The sequence below is a fragment of the Chiloscyllium plagiosum genome, unplaced genomic scaffold (genome assembly GCF_037043375.1).
Source record: "Chiloscyllium plagiosum isolate Xiang-an unplaced genomic scaffold, Cpla_swu_hap1 HiC_scaffold_49, whole genome shotgun sequence".
Lineage (NCBI taxonomy): Eukaryota > Metazoa > Chordata > Chondrichthyes > Orectolobiformes > Hemiscylliidae > Chiloscyllium > Chiloscyllium plagiosum.
In genome coordinates, this window is record NW_028270187.1 from 7,140,184 (window position 1) to 7,162,148 (window position 21,965).

At 42.7% G+C, this 21,965-nt stretch overlaps 1 protein-coding gene across 2 annotated transcripts; it reads right to left on the bottom strand.

Moving 5' to 3' along the window:
• Positions 1-582: 582 nt before the first annotated feature.
• On the bottom strand, positions 583-21,367 carry LOC122544524 (uncharacterized). 2 transcript variants are annotated; one of them, XM_043683830.2, is made up of 9 exons: positions 21,242-21,367; positions 19,753-19,788; positions 16,636-16,926; positions 12,523-12,852; positions 11,077-11,172; positions 3,988-4,015; positions 3,763-3,815; positions 2,803-2,837; positions 583-1,439 (listed from the first exon to the last, which is right to left on the bottom strand). In XM_043683830.2, exons 1-9 carry the CDS (start codon positions 21,270-21,272, stop codon positions 1,302-1,304), a joined length of 1,038 nt encoding a protein of 345 aa, XP_043539765.2. In that variant the 5' UTR covers positions 21,273-21,367; the 3' UTR covers positions 583-1,301. The 2 variants fall into 2 exon arrangements, with proteins under 2 accessions (XP_043539765.2, XP_043539767.2); XM_043683832.2 differs by lacking the exon at positions 2,803-2,837.
• Positions 21,368-21,965: the final 598 nt, after the last annotated feature.

Here is a 21,965-nt window from a genome sequence, read left to right on the forward strand (position 1 = left end):
CACTTACTTTGACCTTGACTGATATTCAATGTCTCTGTCAGTTTTGATAATTTATTTTCAACAGTTCTCTGAATTTTGTTATTTTAGTGTCGTGTATGATAAAGACAGACAAAAGAGATCTTGTTTGTCTGACACGAATTTCATCTTCACAGTACCACAGATTCTCACACTGGGGCTCAGAGTTTAGGCATTAGGACCAGTGTATTCAGGAGAGATGATGGGGAACCCTTTTTATACATAATTGTTCATGGCATGCTGGTATCGCCGGCTGGGGCGGCATTTATTGCCCGTGCCTAATTGCTCAGAGGGCAACAACATCACTGTTGGTCTGGAGTCATGTGCAGCCTGTAAAAGTAAGGACAATAGAGTGTCTTCCCTCAAGGAGATTCGTGAAACTGATTGATTTTTTCTCTCACAATCAGAATTAGTTTCATCATCATCATTAAACTCTTAATTCCAGATTATCATTGCATTAAATTTCTAACCCCTGCCATAGCAAGATTTGAACCCACTCCACAGAACATTATCTGATTCTTTGGATTAATAGTCTAATGAAAATACGTATCACACGAAGTGTAGGATTGTTGTGGAACTGTCTTCCACAAATCATTTATTTTAGATCAATTATTTGAAATAAATCTGAGAGCGATTTTTGTTTTCTTGTTAAGCAGAGGTATTAAGGAGTTACGGGATAAAGGCAGGTCTATGAAGTTAGGTTACAGGTTTGCCACAATCTCAATGAATATCAGAATGGCCTAGTCCTGTTCTTCTGACATTCAACTACTTCTATTTTTATATAATTGTTTAGAATGTTATGCGTTTGTTTTTCTGTAATTTTCTTGCGTATCTGCATGCTTTCACGTGTTCTGAATTGTTTTCTGCTGTCTAATAATTCTCGAATGTTCTGACGGACATGAACCTTCGCAGCATTGGATCCCTTTGGCGTAGACATGGCTTATTGAGATGGAAACCTTCAGAAGCAACTCTTAAGCAGAAATTAAAATCTTTGTGATCTCTCTCTCTATCTATCTATCTATTTCTATCTCTATCTCTTACTCTCTGTCTCGTCGTCAAGCCTGGTTCATCTGGGAGCGGAGGGGAATGTTTTGCTTTATTTTCAATCCAGGAAATGTTGCAAAGAGACTTTGAGAACTCGGGGAACCAGGAGCGGATTTTCGCTGCGTCAGTTGATGTAAAGGAGGATGGGGTATTGAATTGATTCACCGGTTGTGCTTCAGTAAACAACATGACAGAAAAAGGAAGCAATGGCGATGAAGGGGTGGGGGGCGGTGAAAACGTTGTTATGTTTTCACGTCCATATACATGCACAGCTCTTCCCTGACGACAGAGGCAGATGTATTTTGATTCGAAACTTCTATGTTCAACGCAGCATAATTAACGCTCTCACAATTGTTGTCGTGTACTTTGGAATACTCGCCCTGCATTGAACAACATAGAAAGTAGTGTTTGTAAAGTATAAATTGATATCTTGTGATTTTGCTCCTCTAGAAAGGCTTTTTAAATATAATTTGTCCATCTATCACAACCTTTTGGTTCCTGTCAATCTCTTTCTCACTACCTCCATACTCTGCTCTTTTTTTTTGCAGGCTCTCAATTTAGCTGAGATCACAGTGGTTAGTAAGATTGCGAATGTCATCAAAATTAGTAGAATCTGTGAAGAAGTTTATCTAAGAGTACAATCGGATCTTGATGAGATGGGCCAATGAGCTAAGGAGTGACATGTGTAGTTTAATTTGGATAAATGCAGAGTATTGTATTTTGGTAAGACAAACCAGGGTAGGACTTACATAGTTAATGGTGGGGTCCTGGGGAGTGTTGTTGACCAGAAGGCACTAGTAATGTAGGTGTATAGTTCCCTGTAAGTGCTATCACAGACAGACAGGGTGATGAAGGTTGTGTTTCCACAATTGGCTTCAATGACTGGCACATTGCGTGCAGGAATTGGGGCGTCATGTCGCGGCTGTACAAGACAATTTCAAGGCCATTTTTAGAATACTGCGTACAATTCAGGTCACCCTGCGTTAAGAGAGATGTTATTAAACCAACGAGGGTACAGAAAATAATACAATAATGTTACTGGGATTTAATGATTGACTTATCGGGATAAACTGGACATTTTTCCCTGGAGCGTATGAGGCTGAAGGGTAATCTTATAAAGGTTTGTAAAGTCATGAGGGGCATAGAAACGGAAAATAGTCAAGGTTTCTTCCTCATAATGAGGGAGTCCAAAACTAGAAGGAATAGGTTTAAGGTCGGGGGGAAGATTTAAAATGGAGCTGAAGATGATTTGTGTATGGAATGAGCTCCCAGAGGAAGTGGTAAGGGGGATACAATTACAAAGCATTTAGACAGATACATGAATAGGAAATATTTAGAGGGATATGGGACAAATACAGGCCAATGGACCGAGTTCGGTTTAGGAAACATGGCTGGCATGGAAGATTTGGGATGAAGGGTCTGTTTCCATGCTGTACGAATCTATGACTCTTTCGCTTTTCAATGTGCTTCCTATGTTTATCTCTACCTCAATATTTCATTGACTTTAGTCCCACTCTCTTCACCGTCTGCCCATTGTTCCGCTGTTTGTGTTGATTTTCTGCATCCCTCCCCGTTTCCCATTCTCTGTTAATTAATCCATACTTGTCCTAATCTTCGTCACCCTGCAAGTATATTGTTTATCCTAAGACTCTCTCTGTCTACAGGATAAACTAATTAGACTTTGCATAACAAGAAAATAATAAAATAAAATGTTTTGAGTTTGACTAATAATGGTGTGCTTACCATGGAGTTGCAATATATCAAGTTGGCGTTGTCGTCTGGTATAAAGGAAGCACAGATATTTAGATTTATTTTTCCCTGTTTCAGCAATGAGACTTGGTGATTTATGTTGTCAATAGTTTTTGTGTGCTAAAACCTGGCGCCCAAAATAAAATGTGTCGAAATATTTTAAAATCTCTCGCCACACCCTTGCCTTGGAGTGGGAGAGGGATATCTGGTGAATCAAACTCAAGGTGGCTATTGCTCAGAACAGAGAGATGTTGAGATGGAGTCCTCAGGAAGCCGGTGAAGAGAACCCACTTCATCGACATCACTCACAAGCCATTCGAGAGAAACACCCTTACCAAGCATGTAGTCTATTAAAATGATGACAAATAATATCTTTGAATTTATATTCTGTTGAACAGGATTTGCCTTGGAATGGAGGGATTGCCTTATGAGTTAAACAGATTGGGATTCTACTCACTGGAGTGAACGCAAACGCAATGGCATCACATCAAACGCTTGTTTCTAAGATGCTATGCTTGAATTAACTTGAAGTGAGTCTCCAAAAAGATATTCACTGTGTCCCAAATTAAATGGCTTGTGTTTTGTCTGGAAGACCTTTAGCTAGCACTACTCAAGAAGGGTTACTTGACTAGAAACATTCATGCTGTCACTCTCTCTCTCTACAGATTCTGCCAGACCGACTGAGATTCTCCTGCATTTCTGGTGTTATTTTCTTTAGCTTTTTGACCTCTGCAGTATCCACTACAACAGGAACCAAGTTATTTCAATGCTTGTTTCTGATGTTGAGACTCTCACTTAACTGAGAGTGAATAATCATACAATGAACAGGAATAAGGTTTAGGAATTCTCCACTAAAACCATTTACACATTTATCACCTTAATAATCACAAATAAAGATGTTACTTTTTTATCGCAGTCATTACAACCAGTCACTAACTTCTGCAACATACTTACAAATGCCATCTTCGTCTTTGCTGTCTGTAATTTGAACTGCTGTGGATGCAGCCCTGTAAAATAAAGACATATATTGGCTCAAACATTCTCCCGATGTAATGGGAATTAATGTCATAAAAATCAATAAGGAATAAATACTCGATATAACAATGTTTTAATAAACATTTCTCTATATGTTGCATATTGTCAAATGCCAGATTATCACGAGTCATATAACATCCTCACCTCTGAATATTTTGACGTTTATTCTGACCTGTGAGATATGAAACAATAATGCAAAGTTGAAAAAAACTCAAACATGATGGTCAATGTCAATAATACAAAACAAAGAACTGCAGGGTGTTAGATAATAGAATTAAAACGGAGAATGGTAAAGAAGCACAACATGTCTGACATTACCTGTATACCATTACAAATAGAAATCTGAAGCACAAAGTGACATGGGACTCTGAGTTCCGGATTCTCTTCAGGTTAACAGAGAGGTTCAGTTGGCAGTTAGGAAAACAAATGCAACGATAGTTTTCATTTTGAGCAGAAAGAATGCAAGACCAGAAATGTACTGATGAGACTGTACAAGGTTCTGATCAAACCACATTTGGAAAATTGCGAGCAGATTTCGGCCCTGTATCTAAGAAAGATGCGTTGGCCTTGGAAGGGGTCTCCAAGAGCGATCCAGGATATAAAGTGCCTTTCTTTTGGGAAGCGATTGAGTACTTTGTGTCTGTACTCCATGGAGTTCAGAAGGATGAGGCTGGAGACCAGATTGAAGGTCACAGAATACTGAGAGGCCAGAATATTGCGGCCAAGGAGTCGAATTTCCACGAGCAAAAGAGAAAAGGACCGGAGGGCACAGCCTCATGGTGAATGGACGGCTCATTAGAACTGAGTAGAGGATTTCTTCAGTTAGAAGATGGTGAACCTATGGAACTCATTGCCGCAGAAGGTGTGGAATATATTTTTTTAAATGACTGTATTTCTATAGGTTCATGATTGGAATGTCGATCAAGGCTTACTGGGAGAAGGCAGGAGCATGGGATTGAAATGCATGTCAGCCGTGATCGAATGGAAGAGCAGGCTGTATGGACTGAATGGCCTAATTCTGCTCCTATGCCCTACAGTCTTATGGTCTTTGCCAAAGAGATCAGTGCGCCTTCGCGTTTTGGGGGACAAGGGCGGGTAAGGCAGAGCCCTCATGTGTTTTTAAGGCTGCAAAAGACATTTTATTCATCAGTCAAGGAATCAAGGAGAGGTGCAGGAAAGAGAATGTGAGCAGTGTCCGATCAGCCACAATTCTATTGAATGATGAAGTAGGCTCTGTGGAGTGAAAGGCCTGCTCCTGTTCCCATTTCTTATGGCGCTATGGACTTGAAATGTTAACTCTGTTTCTCTCCTACTCTCCATAGACGCTGCAAGAATTCTTCAGTTTCTGCTGCAATTTCGTTTTTTTTTATGAATCCAAAACATTTGGTGTCAAACTGGACAGAATCAAACATTTAAACTGAAATCTCCCAAAAAGAAAAAAAAAACAATAAACATTAAGAATATGAACATTCGAAACATAAGGAGCAGAATAGAAGACAAAAAAAAGTCATGCTTTTCCTGTTACAGCTTAGTACCCCCCGCTGCGCAGATACAGGTCATTTGCCCCTTCCAATGAACATTCCAGCCAGACCTACCCTGACCCTCTGCCTGCATACCCAACTTTCCTACAGCTAATCCACCGAGACCACACACCCCGAATACTTCGGGATAATTTAATAAATCCAATCCGGCTAACCTGCACAACTTTGGACAGAAGATAGAAATCCAACCAGTCAATTAGGAGAACATGCAAACACCATTCAGATAGTCATAGAGTCATACAGCACAGAAACAAGACCTTCTCTCCAACCAGTTCAAGGCCAAACCATAGTCCCAAACTAAACTTGTCCCACCTGCCTGCTCATGACCTATATATCTCCAGACATTTCTTTATCATGTGCTTAAGGAAGTGTCATTTAAACATTGCAACTATATCCACACACGCCACTTCCTCTTGAAGTTCATTCCACACAAAAGACACTCTGTGATAACGATAATACCCCTCAAGTCATTTTAAAATATTTCTCCTCTAACCTTAAGAATATGCCCTGCAATCTTGAACTCCCACCCAACCCCCGCCCCACCTTAGCGAAATGACACCCGCTTTTCATCTTGATTATAGTTATCTATAAATCGCAATAAGGCCACCTCTTAACCTCCTGCTTTCCAGTGAAAGATCAACGACTTAGAAGTCCTACAGTGTAGAATCAAGCCATTCAGCTCACCAAATCCGCACTGACCTTCTGAAGAAGATCTCAAATCCATACCCTGTCTCTAACCCTACGTTTCCCTTAGCTAATCCACCTAGCCTGTACTATATGAGCAATTTAGCATGGTCAATTTACCTAACCTACACATCTTTGGTTCGTGGGAGGAAACTGGAATACCGGGAGATAACCCATGCAGACAAGGGGAGAATGTGCAAACTCCACACAGACAATCGCCAGCGGGTGGAACAGCTTTTGGGTCCCTGCCGCTGTGAGACAGCAGTTTTAAACACTGAGTCCAGTAGCGATGCTAATTGCCCACAGCATCCATGGATGCGTAGGTTAAGCGTTTTAGCTATGTGGAATTCAGGGTAATCGAGAACAGGTAGGAGTATGGGCCTCAGTGGAATGCTTTTCAAACGGTCGGTATGGACATATTGGGCCCAATGGCCTGTTTCCACTGTGTCGGAATTCTCTTGAAAAAAAAACCCCAGTCTCTCAGAACTCAAGCTCTCCTTTGCTTGCAACATTCTGGTAAATCTGTTCTGAACCCTTTCCAGCTTTATAACATCAAAAACTAGTGTGAAAGAAGTCACCCAAGGATGGAATTGAATCCAAATCATTGGTGCTGGGAGGCGGTAGTGCTAACCACTGAGAAACAGGCCTGCCCTGTGGAGACTGGATATTGTTAAGGACAGTGAGTGAGTGATCCATCCTAATTGCTTCAGAAAGACTGCTCCCTCGCGAAGTTTGTGAAATGACTGCACTGAACGGAGTGCTTGACAATATATTTAAAGCATACAAGGAGCAGATAAATCGACGGTTAGAACTGGAGTCCTTCATCAGAAATGAGGCCGAGACCATCAGGGGTGGAGAGATAAATGGGAGGAGGTGGCATTGGCGAGAAGGGAGCTGAGAGTGCAATAGGCGGATTGAGGTGTGCGTAAGGGTGATAGGTCAGGGTCGAGGGTGGAGCGGATAGGTGGGAAGGAGGATTGACAAGCGGGACAGGTAAGGAGGGCGGTATTGAGCTGGAAGGTTTAAACTGGGGTAAAGTGCAGGTAAGGGAAATGAGGAAACTGGTTAAGTCCACATTGATGCCCTGGTGTTTTATGAGTGTCAAGGTGGAAGATAAGGCTTTCTTCTTAAAGACGTCGGGTGGGAGGGAGTGGTGACGGAGGAGGCTGTAGAATTTCTATATTCTTTGTTCTTTGTTCTAGGCCCAGGGCCTGCATGCCCTCAGCAGAGCAGGAGTGGGAGTTGAAATATTCGACCACTGGGTGGTGGAATGGCTTGGTGTGAGTGGCCCGGAGATGTTGTCTAAAGTACTCTGTGAGAAGGCATCCAGCCTCCCTAATGTAGAGGAGAACACATCGCGAGCAACTGAAACAATAAATAGCATGTTTCGAAGTACAGGTGAAACTTTGATGAATGTGAAAGGTTTATGATGCCTTGGGTGGATGTAAGGGGGGAGGTGTGGGTGCAGGTTTTACAATTACTGCGGTGGCAGGGGAAGGTGCAAGGATGCAAGGAGGGGATGGTCACTTGTTATAGGCGTGGACCTGACCAGGTTGTCATGGAGGGAACAGTCTTTCTGGAAAACAGATAGGGTTTGGGAGGGAACTATATCCCTGGCGGTGCGGTCCGTTTGTAGGTGGCGGAAATGTCGGCAGATGATGTGATTTATGCGGATGTTGGTGCAAGAGAAGGTGAGAATCAGAGGGGTTCTGTACTTATTGCAGTTGGAGGGGAGATAAGGGCGGACGTGCGGGACGTGGATGAGATGCATTGAAGGGCATCTTCAAACATGTGGGAGGGGAATTGGGTCTTCTGGTGTGTTCTGTGGTGGGACTGGTACTCCTGAGAGCAGATGTGGCGGAGGTGGAGGAATTGGGAACATGGGATAGCATTTTTTCAGGAGGTTGGGTGGGAGGAGGTGTAATCCAGGTAGCTATGGGAGTTGATGGGTCTGTAAAATGTCAGTGTTAAGTCGGTCCTTCTGGATGTAGTTGGAGAGGTCTAGGAAGGGGAGTGAAGTGGCAGGGATGGTCCAGGTGATTTTACGTTTGGAGTGGAATGTGTTGGCCAAGTTTATGAATTGTTTGACCTTCTCATGGGAGCACGATGTGGCACTGATGCAGTCATCAATGTAGCAAAGGAAGAGGTGGGGAGTGGTGCCGGTGCATCTCTAGAAGATGGACTGTTCTACGTCGCCGACAAAGAGACAGGCATAGCTGGGGCCCATGCGGGTGCCCATGGCTACTCCTTTTGTCAGGAGTAAGTGGGAGGAATGGAAGGAGAAATTATTGAGTGTGAGGTCCAGTTCAGCCAAATGAATAAGAGTGTCAGTGGAAGGGTACTGGTGGGGACAACGGGAGAGTAATAAATGGAGGGCTTGGAGGTCCTGGCCATGGGGATTGCAGGTGGAGAGAGATTGGATGTCCATGGTGAAGGTGAAGCATTGGTGGTTGGGGAAACGGAAGTCTTGGAGGAAGTGGAAGGCGTGTGTGGTCTCCCAAACGAATGTAGGGAGTTCCTGAAACAAGCGGACAGGACAGTATCAAGGTAGGTGGAGATCAGTTCAGTGGGGCAGGAGCAGGCTGAGACGATAGGTCAGCCTGGGTAGGTCAGGGTTGTGAATATTGGGTAGGAGGTAGAATCTGGCAGTGTGAGGTTCCAGAACTATGAGTTTGGACGATGTGGGTGGGAGATCCCCTGAGATGATGAGGTTGTGTATGGTCTGGGAGATGATGGCTTGGTGAGGTCATGTTTGAGGGGGTCGTAGGAGGAGGTGCATTCGAGTAGGTGCCTGGCTTCAGCGCTGTAGAGGTCAGTGCGTCAAATGACCACCACACCCCCGTTGACCGCAGGTTTGATGGTGAGGTTGGGGTTGGAGCAGAGGGAGTGGAGGGCTGTGCGTTGTGAGGAGCGAGAGGTTGGAGTGGGTGAAGAGGCTGGACTGGTTCTAACTAAGATTCTAACTCTGGTTGAAGTCAAGGTAGAGAGATTGTAATTTTGACCCAATACATTCTGGTGCAGTTGCCAAATATTTTGTTTTGTTTATCGGCCATCCATTGCTTTTGCACTTAGGAAAGTAGCGACATCAGCAGGCTGTTCAGCCCTCAAGCCTTTTGTGCCATTCAAGAACATCATGGCTGATCAGTGGACTAACTCCACATACCTGCCTCTGGCTCCTGTCCCCTTCACAGCTTTACTTCACAAACGCTTCTCTCTTAGATTTGAGAATACACCATCCCCTGTCTTTTTGAGTTAAGCTGTGGCTCTGTATGGAGGGAAAGCGACCGCGATTGGACACCTCCTATGAATGTATCAAAGGCCAAGAGGGCTAAAAAAATACAAATGCACTGAATGGTTACTATGAGGCCCTCATTGCCAACACAAAAACGTCTCTCTATATCTGAATGTTACTGGGGCACTATTGCAGAGTTAAGGACAAAATGTCTGATGGCTCCATGTACTAGCTCTTGCAACCTATGCCTAATTTCTGGAGTTACAATTGAAAGTTAGTGATTGACTTATCGTTAATTGTCTTTCAAGTCTGATGGCTATTGTTTAAATACATTCATGTAATGTGGGCATCACTGTTCAGGCCAGGATCTATTACCTCTGCTCTTCAGAACCTCGTCTCTAAAAGTGAATTGACCTCTCCTTCATTTTTCTGAAAAAAACATTCTTTTCGGACTCCTTTTTGTACCTATCAACTGCTATTTATCCTCACGTCTACCTTTTCTGTCTAATGAACTGAACATTTTACATCAGTATTTTAAAGAGCCCATTTCAAAGAATATGAACAGAACAAATCTCCAGATGCGCCAGTGTCATTCACTGAATAAACCAAAATGAAAGTAAACTCTGTGTCTAGCTGATCTGAACACACAAAACTAAAACCTTTAGAACCTTAGAGTCATACAGGCCCTTAAGTCCCATTTGTCGATGCTGACCAGATTTCTCAAACTCTACTCGTCCTAATTACTTGCATTTGGTGCATATCCCTGTAGAACTTTCCTGTCCATGTACCTATCCAAATGTCTTTTTAATGTTGTAATTTTGCTCACCTCTACCACTTCCTCTGCAAACCCGTTCCATATACTCACCAGCCTCTACTCAATAAAGTTGAACCTGAGGTCCCTTTTGCAGCATTCTCCCCTCACCATAAACCTATGGTCTCTATTTTGGGACTTCAATACTCTTTGAAAAAGACCTTATCTATTCACCCTATCCATACCTTAGATTATCTTACCATCATAAGATCACCCCTCAGCCTTCGACACTCCTGAGAAAAAAAAAATCCCAGTCCATCTTGCCTCACCTTATAACACAAACCCTTCAGTCCCAGCAACTTCCTTGTAATTGTTTAAATATATTTATTCTAGTTTAACAACATCCTTCCTATAGCAGGATGACCAGAACTCTATGTATTATTCCAAAAGTGGCCGAAACAATATCCTTTACAGCCACAATAAGAAGTCCCAAATCCTGTTCTCAAGGCTCTCATCAATACAGGGTAGTGTGCCAAACACTTTATTCACCACTCTGTCTACCTGTGATGCCACTTTAGAGGAATTATGTGCCTCCACACACACCCCCACCCTCAGGCACCTCTGTTCAAAACACTCTCAGGCACCTCTGTTCAAAACACTCCCAGGGCCTGATTGAACCTATATTTTCAAACAATATTAATACGACATAAACCTTGATCACAACTATCTGTTCACGTTTCCAAGTTTCATACTAAACTGACACAGTTATACAAGTCTACAGCACAGGAAAATACACCTCAGTCCCATGCTGATCTGTGCTGGTCAAAAACTTTTCTAATCCCATTTCCTCAACACTTGACCGATTGCCTTGGCATGGCAACGGCACATCTGAACCGTTTTCTCCCACTTTTCCAGGCAGTAAGTTCAAGATTCCCCACTGTCCCTTAGTAAGTCTTCCTCTTCACCCTCTCCCAATACTATCGCATCGCTCCTAACCAATTATATTATACTTTTGAATAAGTTACCTTTCTTGACAATAAGAAGGCACAGCACCACAAGTAAAACAATGATCACAGCAGCACATCCCAGTCCGACGAACATATATAATCTCTTCTGGGCAGCTATGTATTGCAAAAGAATGAATCACATTAATGAACGGCAAAGAAACATCAGTATGTCCCACTGAGAATAATGAGGAGAAAGTGAGGTCTGCAGATGCTGGAGATCAGAGCTGAAAATGTGTTGCTGGAAAAGCGCAGCAGGTCAGGCAGCATCCAGGGAACAGGAGAATCAACGTTTCGGGCAAGAGCCCTGAAGAAGGACATACATTCCAACTTAAACAAGCAATATAGCTAATCAATATTTAAAAGCTTACTGTTCCTGAGAATTGAGTAGGAGCGAATATCTGGTCTGTCCCATAACAGTCACTACGTGTGGCTGTAGAGGAAGATTTAATAGAATGTTGCCTTGGGGGCCTGGAGAGTTTTCGTGGAGAGAGATTGGACAGACTGCGTTATTCTCCTTAGAACAAAGAATATTCAAAGATTGTGACATGATTGACATCCATAAAATGATGCTGGCTGGGATTGGTTTGACAGAAGAAACTTTGCCACTTGACGGGAGCAATGACTGGGGAGACGGTGAGGGGGAAATGGATTGAAGATAACGGGCAGGCAGTTTACAAGCGATCAGAGGATTTTGTGAAGACCCAAAGGGTTGTGGGAAATCTGGAACTCACTGCCTGTAATGGTAGGAGAGGCATAAACTCTCATCCCATTGAAGGGGGCTGTGGATACGTATTCACAATGCCAAGGCAAAAAAGGCTATGGGTTGGCCAGTGGGAGTAGAGAATAAATAAGCTGTTTTTCATTAGCACATATTTTATGAGTGGAGGGGCCTGTTTTGGGACTGTAGGACATGAAATTTGAAATCTCCCACTCATCCATTTTTGCACAAAAGCATTCACTGGGCATGTCCACTGTTTGTTATTTTGATTATTTCCCCTACTCTGGGGGATAACCTCGGAGACGTTTCAGCTGCTCTGTTGAATTCACAAAAATGCATCCTTCTGTGCAACTCAAAATTAACCGTGCTACGAAAATTGGGGCCCTGGATTGTCGAACGGTTATGCCTGACAATGCACAGACAGTCTCTGTCAATGCCAAGTGTTATATCCCATTGAACAATGGCAGTAGTATCTGGCATTGTTTGTGCATCAAGATGACGTCATCCAATTCAGAATTAGGGAGACGCCTAACAGGAGAAAGGGCTTATAACCCACGCTCAGACCTTTGATCAAATTGCATCAAGTTACATCAAGGGCAGAGGACAGACATAAAGCCTGAAGCACTATCAATCATTGAACAGAATTTCTTGCAATTATCAAATTGGATTAAAAAAAACTAGCAGTAAATTTCTTTACCTGTATGTATTTATGAAAATGAGGAAGAATTTCACGAACATATAATTACCTTTTGATGTGTGATCGTCCTTTCTTTTCTCTGTGACTGAAACAGATTGGCTGAACGGGGAAAGAATGGAACGTCTGTTTACCTCTGTTTTATATCGACAACTGTAGTTTCCTGCAGAGGAATGTTCATGGATGTTGATGGTAATGACCGCAGTATCTTCAAGACCAGTCACATGATGTTCCTGTCTAAAATCTTTCCTCCGACTATTGTAAAAGGAGAATATTCCTCCACTGGGCCGAATATCACCTTGGCAGGAAATCGATACAATGTCCCTGCTTGAATTGGCATCGGAGTCTGACAACACTTTGATATTCGGTTTGGAGAGTTGATCTGTTCCATAATTTTAAAGTAGACTTTTACAAAAAAGAACAATCGTATTTTTAAAAAAATCAAAACACTCGAAAGGAGAAAGTGTGGAAGAAAACAATTGCAAAGTCCAGAAAGAGAGATCTTCATAGCAAAATTTTTAAATCAAATGCATAAACAAGTTGCAAAGTAAATGTTAACCAAAAAAACCTTAACTGATATCATCCTATAAAATAGTACACTACATAATGTTAGTATTGAGTTTTTGTTTTTCATTTATGGGACTTTGGCGTCGTTAGCTGGCCAGCATTGATAGCCCGTCCCTATTTGCCCTTAAGAAACTGGTGGGAACTGCTTTCTTGAATCGCTGCAGTCCATTTGCTGTCGGTTTACCCACAATGCCGGTCGAGAGGGAAATCCAGGATTTTGTCCAATGACTGCGAAAGGAAAGGTGGTATATTTCCAAGTCAGGGTGGTGAGTGGCTTGGAGGGGAACTTGCTGGTAGTGATGTTTCCAAGTATCTCCTGCCCTCGTCCTTCTACTTGGAAGTGGTCGTGGGTTTGGAAGGTACTAAGGATATTTGGAGAATTTCTGCAGTGCATCTTGTAAATAGTACATGCTGCTGTTACTGAACACTGGTGGTACTGAGATTGAAAGCTTGTAGATGTGCCAATCAAGCGGGTCACTTTGTCCTGCATGATGTCAAGTGTTATAATGTTGTTGCGGCTGCCCCAATTCACGCATGTGGGGTCGTTTCCATCACACTCCTGACTTGTGCTTTGTGTATCGATTTTAGGGTTTCAGGAGGTGAGTTACTCACCGTAGTATCCCTCATCCCCGAACGGCTGTTAGAGCCACTGTGTTTTACGTGGTGAGTCCAGCTGACCTTCCTGTCAATGGTAATCTCAACCATGTTGACAGTAGGAGATTCAGTGAAGGTAATACCATTGTACGTCAAACGGAGGTGGTTAGAGCATCTCTTACTTGCGATGGAACATAGAACAATACAGTCTAGCACAGGCCCCTCGGCCATCGACGTTGCATTGACATGTGAAACCGATCTGAAGCCCATCTAACCTACACTATAACATTATTATCCATATATTTATATAATAACTATTTAAATGCCAGTAAAGTTGGTGAGTCTACTACATTTGCAGGCAGGGCATTCTACGCCCTTACTACTTTCTGAGCAAGGAATCTACCTCTGAAGTCACCCATCCTTCAATTTAAAGCTGTGTCCCCTCGTGCTAGCCAGCATCGCCCGAGGTAAAAGCTCTCACTATCCACCCTATCCAATCATGTGATTATCTTATATGTCTCGAATAAGTCACCTCTCAACTTTCGTCTCTCGAACGAAAGCAGCCTGATGTCCCTCACCCTTTGCTCATAAGGCCCCCCCACCATGCCAGGCAACATCCTGCAAAATCTCCTTTGCACTCGTTCAAATGCCTCCTCAACTTTCCTATAATGCAGCGACCAACATGTACACATGACTTCAAGCGCGGCCGCACCAGAATTTTGTCCAGCTGCAACATGACCTCATGGCTCCGAAACTAAATCCCTCTACCCACAAACCATGCGCCTTCTCAACAAAACTATCAACCAGGGTGTCAATTCTCAAGGATCTATGCACATGGACACCGAGATCTCTTTGCTCACTGATACTACCAAGAGTCTTACCATTATCCCAGTAGTCTGTATTCCCGTTACTTCTCACAGTTTCCTTTGGCCATTGTCTGGCATTTGTGTGGTGCGAATGTTCCTTGCCACTTGTTGGCCCAAGCCTGATATTGTCCAGAACTTGTTGCGTTTAAACATGAACTGCTTCAGTACCTGAGGAGTCACAAATGACGCTAAACTCTGTGCAATCATTGCCGAATATCATCACTTCTGTCATTCTGACAGAGGAAAGGCCGTTGATGAAGCAGCTGAAGATTGTTGCGTGGAAGACGCGACCCTGAGGGACTCCTGCAGTGATGTCCCGAAGCTGAGATGACTGACCCTCCATAACCATAACCATCTTCTTTTGTGCGAGGTATGAATCTAACCTCAACCATGGAATTCAACTCTTTTTTCCACGTTTGAACTGAGATTGAGATTTGTATTGAGATCTGGATCTGATGGATCCTGGCCAAACCAAAACGGGGCGGCACTCAGCAGATTGTGGCTGAGCAGGACCTGCTTGATAGCAGATTTTAGATTACATTACAGTGTGGAAACAGGCCCACACCGACCCGCCGAAGCGCAACCCTCCCATACCCCTACATTTACCCCTTACCTAACACTACGGGCAATTTAGCATGGCCAATTCACCTTACCTGCACATTTTTGGACTGTGGGAGGAAACCGGAGCACCCGGAGGAAACCCATGCAGACACGGGGAGAACGTGCAAACTCCACACAGTCAGTCGCCTGAGGCAGGAATTGAACCCGGGTCTCCGGCGCTGTGAGGCAGCAGTGCTAGCCACTGTGCCACTGTACCGCCGTACCGCCCACAATTTAATGGCCCCTTCCATCACTATACTGATGACGGAGAGTAGACTAATTGGGCGGTAATTGGTCGGTTGGATTTGTCTTGCATTTTGTGTACCGGATGTACCTGGGCACTTTTACACATTGTTAGATCAATGTCAGTGTTTTAACTGTCCCCAGCAGACATCACTATGCTCATCCCTGGAACTTCTGGATAGCAAGGACACCTACGTCAGTGTCTGACTACAGCTCCGCGTTCAACACCATAATTCCAAACGAACCCATTTCTAAATTCTGAGACCTCGGTCTCGGCTCCTCCCTCTGTAACTGAATCCCGAACTCCTGATACATAGACCACAATTAGTCAGAATGTGCAGCAATGCTTCCTCTATCATAATCCACAATACCGATTCCCCACATGGTTGCGGTTTCAGCACACATCTATACTCATAACACACTCACGACTGTGGGGCCAAATTCTCACCCAAATCCATTCACAGGTTTCTGATGACACCACCGTTATCGGTCAGATGTGAAACAATGATGAGACGAAATACAGAAAAGAAACTGTGTGCTTAGCAGCATTTTGTAAAGACAACAACATCAGCAAAATCAGCAAAATCAAGGATTTCAGCATTGACTTCAAGAATCAGAGAGGAGGGCATGCCCTCAGATGCATCAATAGTGCTGAAGTAGAGATGGTCGAGGGTGACAAGTTCCTGGCAGTGATGATTGCAAACAATCTGTCACGCACCTCGCATGTCAACGCGATGGTCAAGGATGCATAACAGGTTCTCTACTTCCTCAGGAGGCTAACAAAGGGCAGAATGTCCACAAGCTGCCCTTAATACATTTTTATAATTGCACCATATTTGACTGCAGCACAGTATAGCAAGTGCTCAAGAAATCACAGAGAGTTGTGAACGACGTATAAACCAACCTTCCATCTTTTGATCTCTTCGATACTCAGGACAGCAACCAAAATAATCAAGAAATCCCCACCACCGTAATTTTATTGTATGCCACTCTTTTTCGTCAGGTAAACGATACAAGGGTTGGAATACATGATTGCACAGATTCAAGAACAACTTCTTCCCCATTGTTACCAGACTTTTGAACAGACCTCTCAAATATTAATTCTGGTCTCTCTCTGTACCTTCTCTGCAGCTGTATCCCTGTATTCTGCACTCTACTCAGTTACTCTGACGCACATTGTAAGGCACGATCTGCGTGTAAAGCTTGTGAAGCTACACTTTTCACTTTATCTCAGTGCATGTGACAAAATTAAATCAAGCATCAAATACAAAGTAAACGTAGGTTTCATGACATACCTCCGACATGTATCTGAACAGGATCAGTCAATCCTGATCTTCTCCATGTTGCATTCTCCAACAGAAATAAACATTCACACATGTAACTTGCTTTGCCTCTGTTTAAGGGTGTTAACGGTAAAGATGTTTCACATTGTCCTTCATGAAGATCTTTGTGATGACATATGGAATTGTAACAAAATTGTACCCTTGTGACTGGACATTGGCAGCTACAATTCACTGATGTTGCCTCTCCTTCCAAAAACACTCCATATAATGGATTCAGGGATACTATTGGCTTGGGGAAATCATCTGCGGAATTCAGTTAAAACATTTCATCTGTAGAATATGTTTAATCAAAATGTCTGAACTGTTACAATAAGCTGACTTCATGTGAACTTTATTGAAAATGTTTGTGAATCGATTTGTAGCCTGGGTTCTCAGCTGGGAATTGATTTGCAGATGTTTTGTGCCCTCTCCAGGTGGCATCTTTAGTGCATTGGAAACTCTTGTGAAACATTATGTACTGTTTATCTGGTTCTGTTTCTGCTGCTTCTGATTGCCAGTTATGGTTGTTCATTGTAGTGGCCGTTATATTGAGTCCAAGTCAATGTGATTATTGATAGAGTCCGTGCCTGTTTCTATCAAATCTCTCACTGTCCTCTGTTTAGCGTGTGCTTTGATCGTTGTATTGTCCCAGTCAAATTTGTGGTCCTTGTCGTTTGTGTGTACGGCTACCAGGACAGCTGGTCGTGGCATTTAGTGGTTAGTTGGTGTTCGTTCATCCGGATTGTTAGTCTTATTCTTGTTTGCCCTTTATCGTGTTTCAGGCTGCCTTTGCACGAAGCAATGGTCTCATTTGATGTAACAGCACTGTTTATGTCACTTGACAAAACTCTGGCTAGAGAGACTATTTCCAATCTCCTGAACAGGCAGAACAGAAAACATGATGTGGAAACCTACCAACAAGGACTGTGTACTCAAAATACTAGACACACTTCGCATTCAAATATATGAACAGATCAATGGGACACCTATGGGCTCACCCATCCCTGGGCTCATAGCAGAAGCAGTGATGCAAAGATTGGAACAAGCAGCACTAGCACAAGACTAACCCAAACTCTGAATCAGATACAGCGATGCCACATTTGTCATCAGTAAGAGAACATAAATTGAGAATATACACCGGATCATTAATACCATATTCACAGGAATCACATTTACAGGAGGAGGAAAGAAACAATCGATTCCTATTCCTGGATGCGATGGTACAAACAACACAGAACAGTGAATGCACCACAAAAGAGTACACCCTGACCAGATCTTGAATTACAACAGCAACTACCCGAACATCCACGAGACAATCTGTATTAGGGATTCAACACTCTGCAGCACTCCCGGCCTACAAAGAGAATAAAAAACACGTGCACAGAGTCTTCACCAAGAACGGATATCACTACAACTACATTCGCAGATGGCTAACAACCAACGTGACAAGGACATGCCACGTCCTAACAAATTAGCCACGCTACCTGATTTTAAAAAATGTCTCCGAGTTGACATCAGAATTCTCCGACCATGAGGTTTCATGTCAGCCCATAAATCGACAGCCATGCTCAGACAACTCACAAGGACAAAACACCCTTACCCAGCATGTGCAAGACTAAAATAATTTACAAAATACCATGCAAAGACTGCACGTAATAATGTAGATGATGTACAGGCAGACAACTAGCAATCTGCAACCATGAACACCAACTGGCCGCTAAACACCACGACCAGCTAACCCGAGTAGCTATACACACAGAAGACAGGGAAAACAAATTTGAATGGGCCAAGACAACGATCACAGAACAAGCTAAACAGAGGTCAGCCAGTGAATTCTTCGAAGCATGGACACGGACTCCATCAACAAGCACCTTGACCTGTACCCAATATACCGGTCACTACAACGAAGAACTGGAAGCAGCAGAAACGGAGCCAAATTCCAGAAGACACAGTGCAGCACGACTTCACAGGAGGCTACAAAGCACTGAAGATGTCACCGTGACAGAGGATGAAATATCTGCAAATCAATTGCCCATCTCGGCGAACATACTCACAACCAAGACTGCATAAGGATTTCAGACTAAAGTTACTCAGTTTTAGCTGATAGTTCCACTTACTGTTTGAAATTAATCAAAGTGTACGGGGATACTTGCCTTTAGAGCACAGAGTTTTAGAGCAGGGAGATGATGCAGGGACTGTATAAAGTGTTGGTTCGGTCATCGAACGAGGGTAATGTGCCCAGATCTGGAATCCACATTCTAGAACGGATGTGACAGCACTAGGAGAGGGTGCAGAGGGATGTTACCTTGGGACTGTAGAGTTTCAGTGAGAGGGCGAGTGGACAAACAAGGGTTATTTTCGCTTCAGCAGAGGATATTTAGAGAGGATCATTATTGGGATGCATAAGGTAGACAGGAAGAACTTTCTGCTCATTGACGGAGAGATCAATGAGTACGGGAGAGGGACAAAGATTGAAGGTAAGGGCAAGTAGGATTAGAGGGGATGTGAGGAAAAATGTTTTCACATCAGTGGGGAATCTGAAACTCACTGTCTGTAAGGGTGGGAGAGGCAGAAACCCTCACCACATTGAAGAAGAATTTAGATGAACACTTGTGATACCAAGGATTTTGACCAAGTTCTGGGAAAACGGGTTTAGAGAATAGTGAGGTGGCTGCTTTTGACTAGAATCGATCTGATGGCTGTGTCATATATCTCTGGGACTGTACGACTAATGTTTATAAAATTTTGTTTAATCTTCTTATGGTCATAATATGATTATAAAGTTTCAAACAACAGAACCTGATCGTGCCACGAGGTTCATATTATTCATTATAATTCTCACACTATTTCTTCTGTCCACTGCCAGGAAATATAATCAACCAATCGGTGACACTCCATGATAGACGGACAATAAAAAGACGCACGATAACATTAACTTTCAAAATGATGTCGATAAAGCTGGATACAAATTTTAGCCGTACATTTGTTTAAACTGTTTCTCATCAATCAATCTGATAATCAAGTGGAAAAGCATTTAGACAGTTAAGTATATGTAAAAGAATTAAATGCATTTTAAATTCTCATACTCACATATCTCCTGCATTTCGACCAAAATGTGGAAGTGGACTATTGGGAAGTGATAAAGGAATTGATTAATATTAATATGTTACTATTTAAAAATCTGGAGACAGACAGAGATGCAAATTTCTGTAATGACACATTTGGAGGTCGGACCACGAAAAGGGATTGTATTGTTTTTGGAAGATGTGGATGTAGGTTTGCTCGCTGAAGCTGGAAGGTTCATTTCCAGACGTTTCGTCATTCTACTAGTAACCTATTCAGAATGTCTCCGGGAAAGCACTGTTGATAATTCCTGCTTTCCATTTAGATGTTGGGTTTCTTTGGGTTGGTGATGTCATTTACTGTGGTCACATCATTTACTGTAGTGATGTTATTTCCTGTTCTTTTTCTCGGGAAATAGTGACCATAACAGCATAGAGTTGTTGGAAATTGTGACCATTATACTACAGAGTTTTATTTTAAGTTTGAGTGTGACATCATTCATCTTAAAGCTGAACAATGGAAAATACGGCACAACCAAGGAACTGGAATAAATTTTGAAAGTACACAAAAAATGGTCAATAGGAGATGCACAAAATTATAAATAAACATTTCAGGTTCCACAACAATAGCCAGTTCCTTTCATGGACAATATCTAATGGGAACGTGGACTTAGTATGTTTTATGAAAGATATCAGAATTTCTAGAGTTGAAAGTAAGTGGATTATAAGAGTGCCAGAAACATAATTGCTGCATTGTTGACCAACTTTCATAATTCTATAGATATTGAAAATGGTCATGCTGACTCGATAGCCTTTTAAATAGCGAAGAAAATGTGTCAATGCAGTTCTTTGTCAGCTTGGCAAAATGGCAAAATTGGACAGAACCAGTTTGGCTGCTTTAAATACTGAACATGCTTCAGAAATCTGATGGACCTTTTTGAGGATATTTAAACATAGAACATAAAATAGTACTGCACAGTACAGGCCCTTCGGCCCTCCATGTTGTGCGGACCTTTTATCTGCCACTAAGCCCAAACTAACCTACATACCCATCATTTTACTATCAATCCACGTGCCTATCTAAGAATGTCTTAAACAACCCTAATGTATCTGCCTTCATAGAACTGTTGGCAGTGTATTACACACTCACACCATTCTGTGTAAAGTACCTACCTCGGACTTCTCCAGTAAACCTTCGTCCAAACACCGTAAAATTATGTACCCCTTCCCCCCATGATAGCCTTTCACCCTGGGAAAATATCTCTGGCTATCCACTGTGTCTGTGCCTGTCATCATCTTGTACACCCCTATCAAGTCACCTCTCTTCCTTCTTCGTTCCAATGAGAAATCCTGAGCGCCCTCAAACTTTCTTCATAAGATATACCCTCCAGTCCAGGCAGCATCCTGTTAAATCTCCTCTGTACCCAGTCTAAAGCTTCCACATCCTTCCTTTAATGAGGCGATCAGAAGTTAACTCAATACTGCTATTGTATCATCTTCGAAGGCAGGCTACTTACCAGTTGTAAGAAAGATTGAAAATGCGAACATTTTCCGACGAAATTTCCACCTGATACTTTGGACGTTGAGATCTGAGTTTGCCTTCTTTCCTGCTTAAGTTTCTTATTAGTTGAAGCCAACAGTCTGCATTGAGCATTTTGAAACAGGAACAGAGATGATAAATTGTCATGTGGTTTCACAAAATTATTTCTATTGCGCACGCTATTGCTCATCATGAAAAAAAAATGGTGTTGAGCAGTCAGCGCAGAAGCAGTCTGCATAACTAGGAGCCTTCAGGCCATTCAGCCAGATTACACAGGGGGCTAGCTCAGTTGGCTGGCTAGCTGGCTTGTGATGCAGTCACACTAAGAGCACGGGTTCAGTTCTCACATCCAACTGTCATTACTACCATCTCATCCCTCTTTTCAGACATGCTGACCCGCAAGATAAACTCCCCCCTCCCCAAGTCATCTCTCTCTCAATAGGAGAGAGTGGTACTATGACAATATTATCATTACCCAGTGGTTAGAAGCCAAAGTGCATCATTATCTGAAGATTGCAAGCATTGACTGTCAAAGAAAATGTATATATATGATGTCTATTTGAATTCTACTGTAATTTATGAAATCAGTTGCTACATCATGTGCTGGTATAACTTTGAGGACCAGTTATAGGCAGGATGTTATCAAGTTGAAGAGGTCTCAGAAGAGATTTAATCAGGATGTTGCTGGGTATGGAATGTTT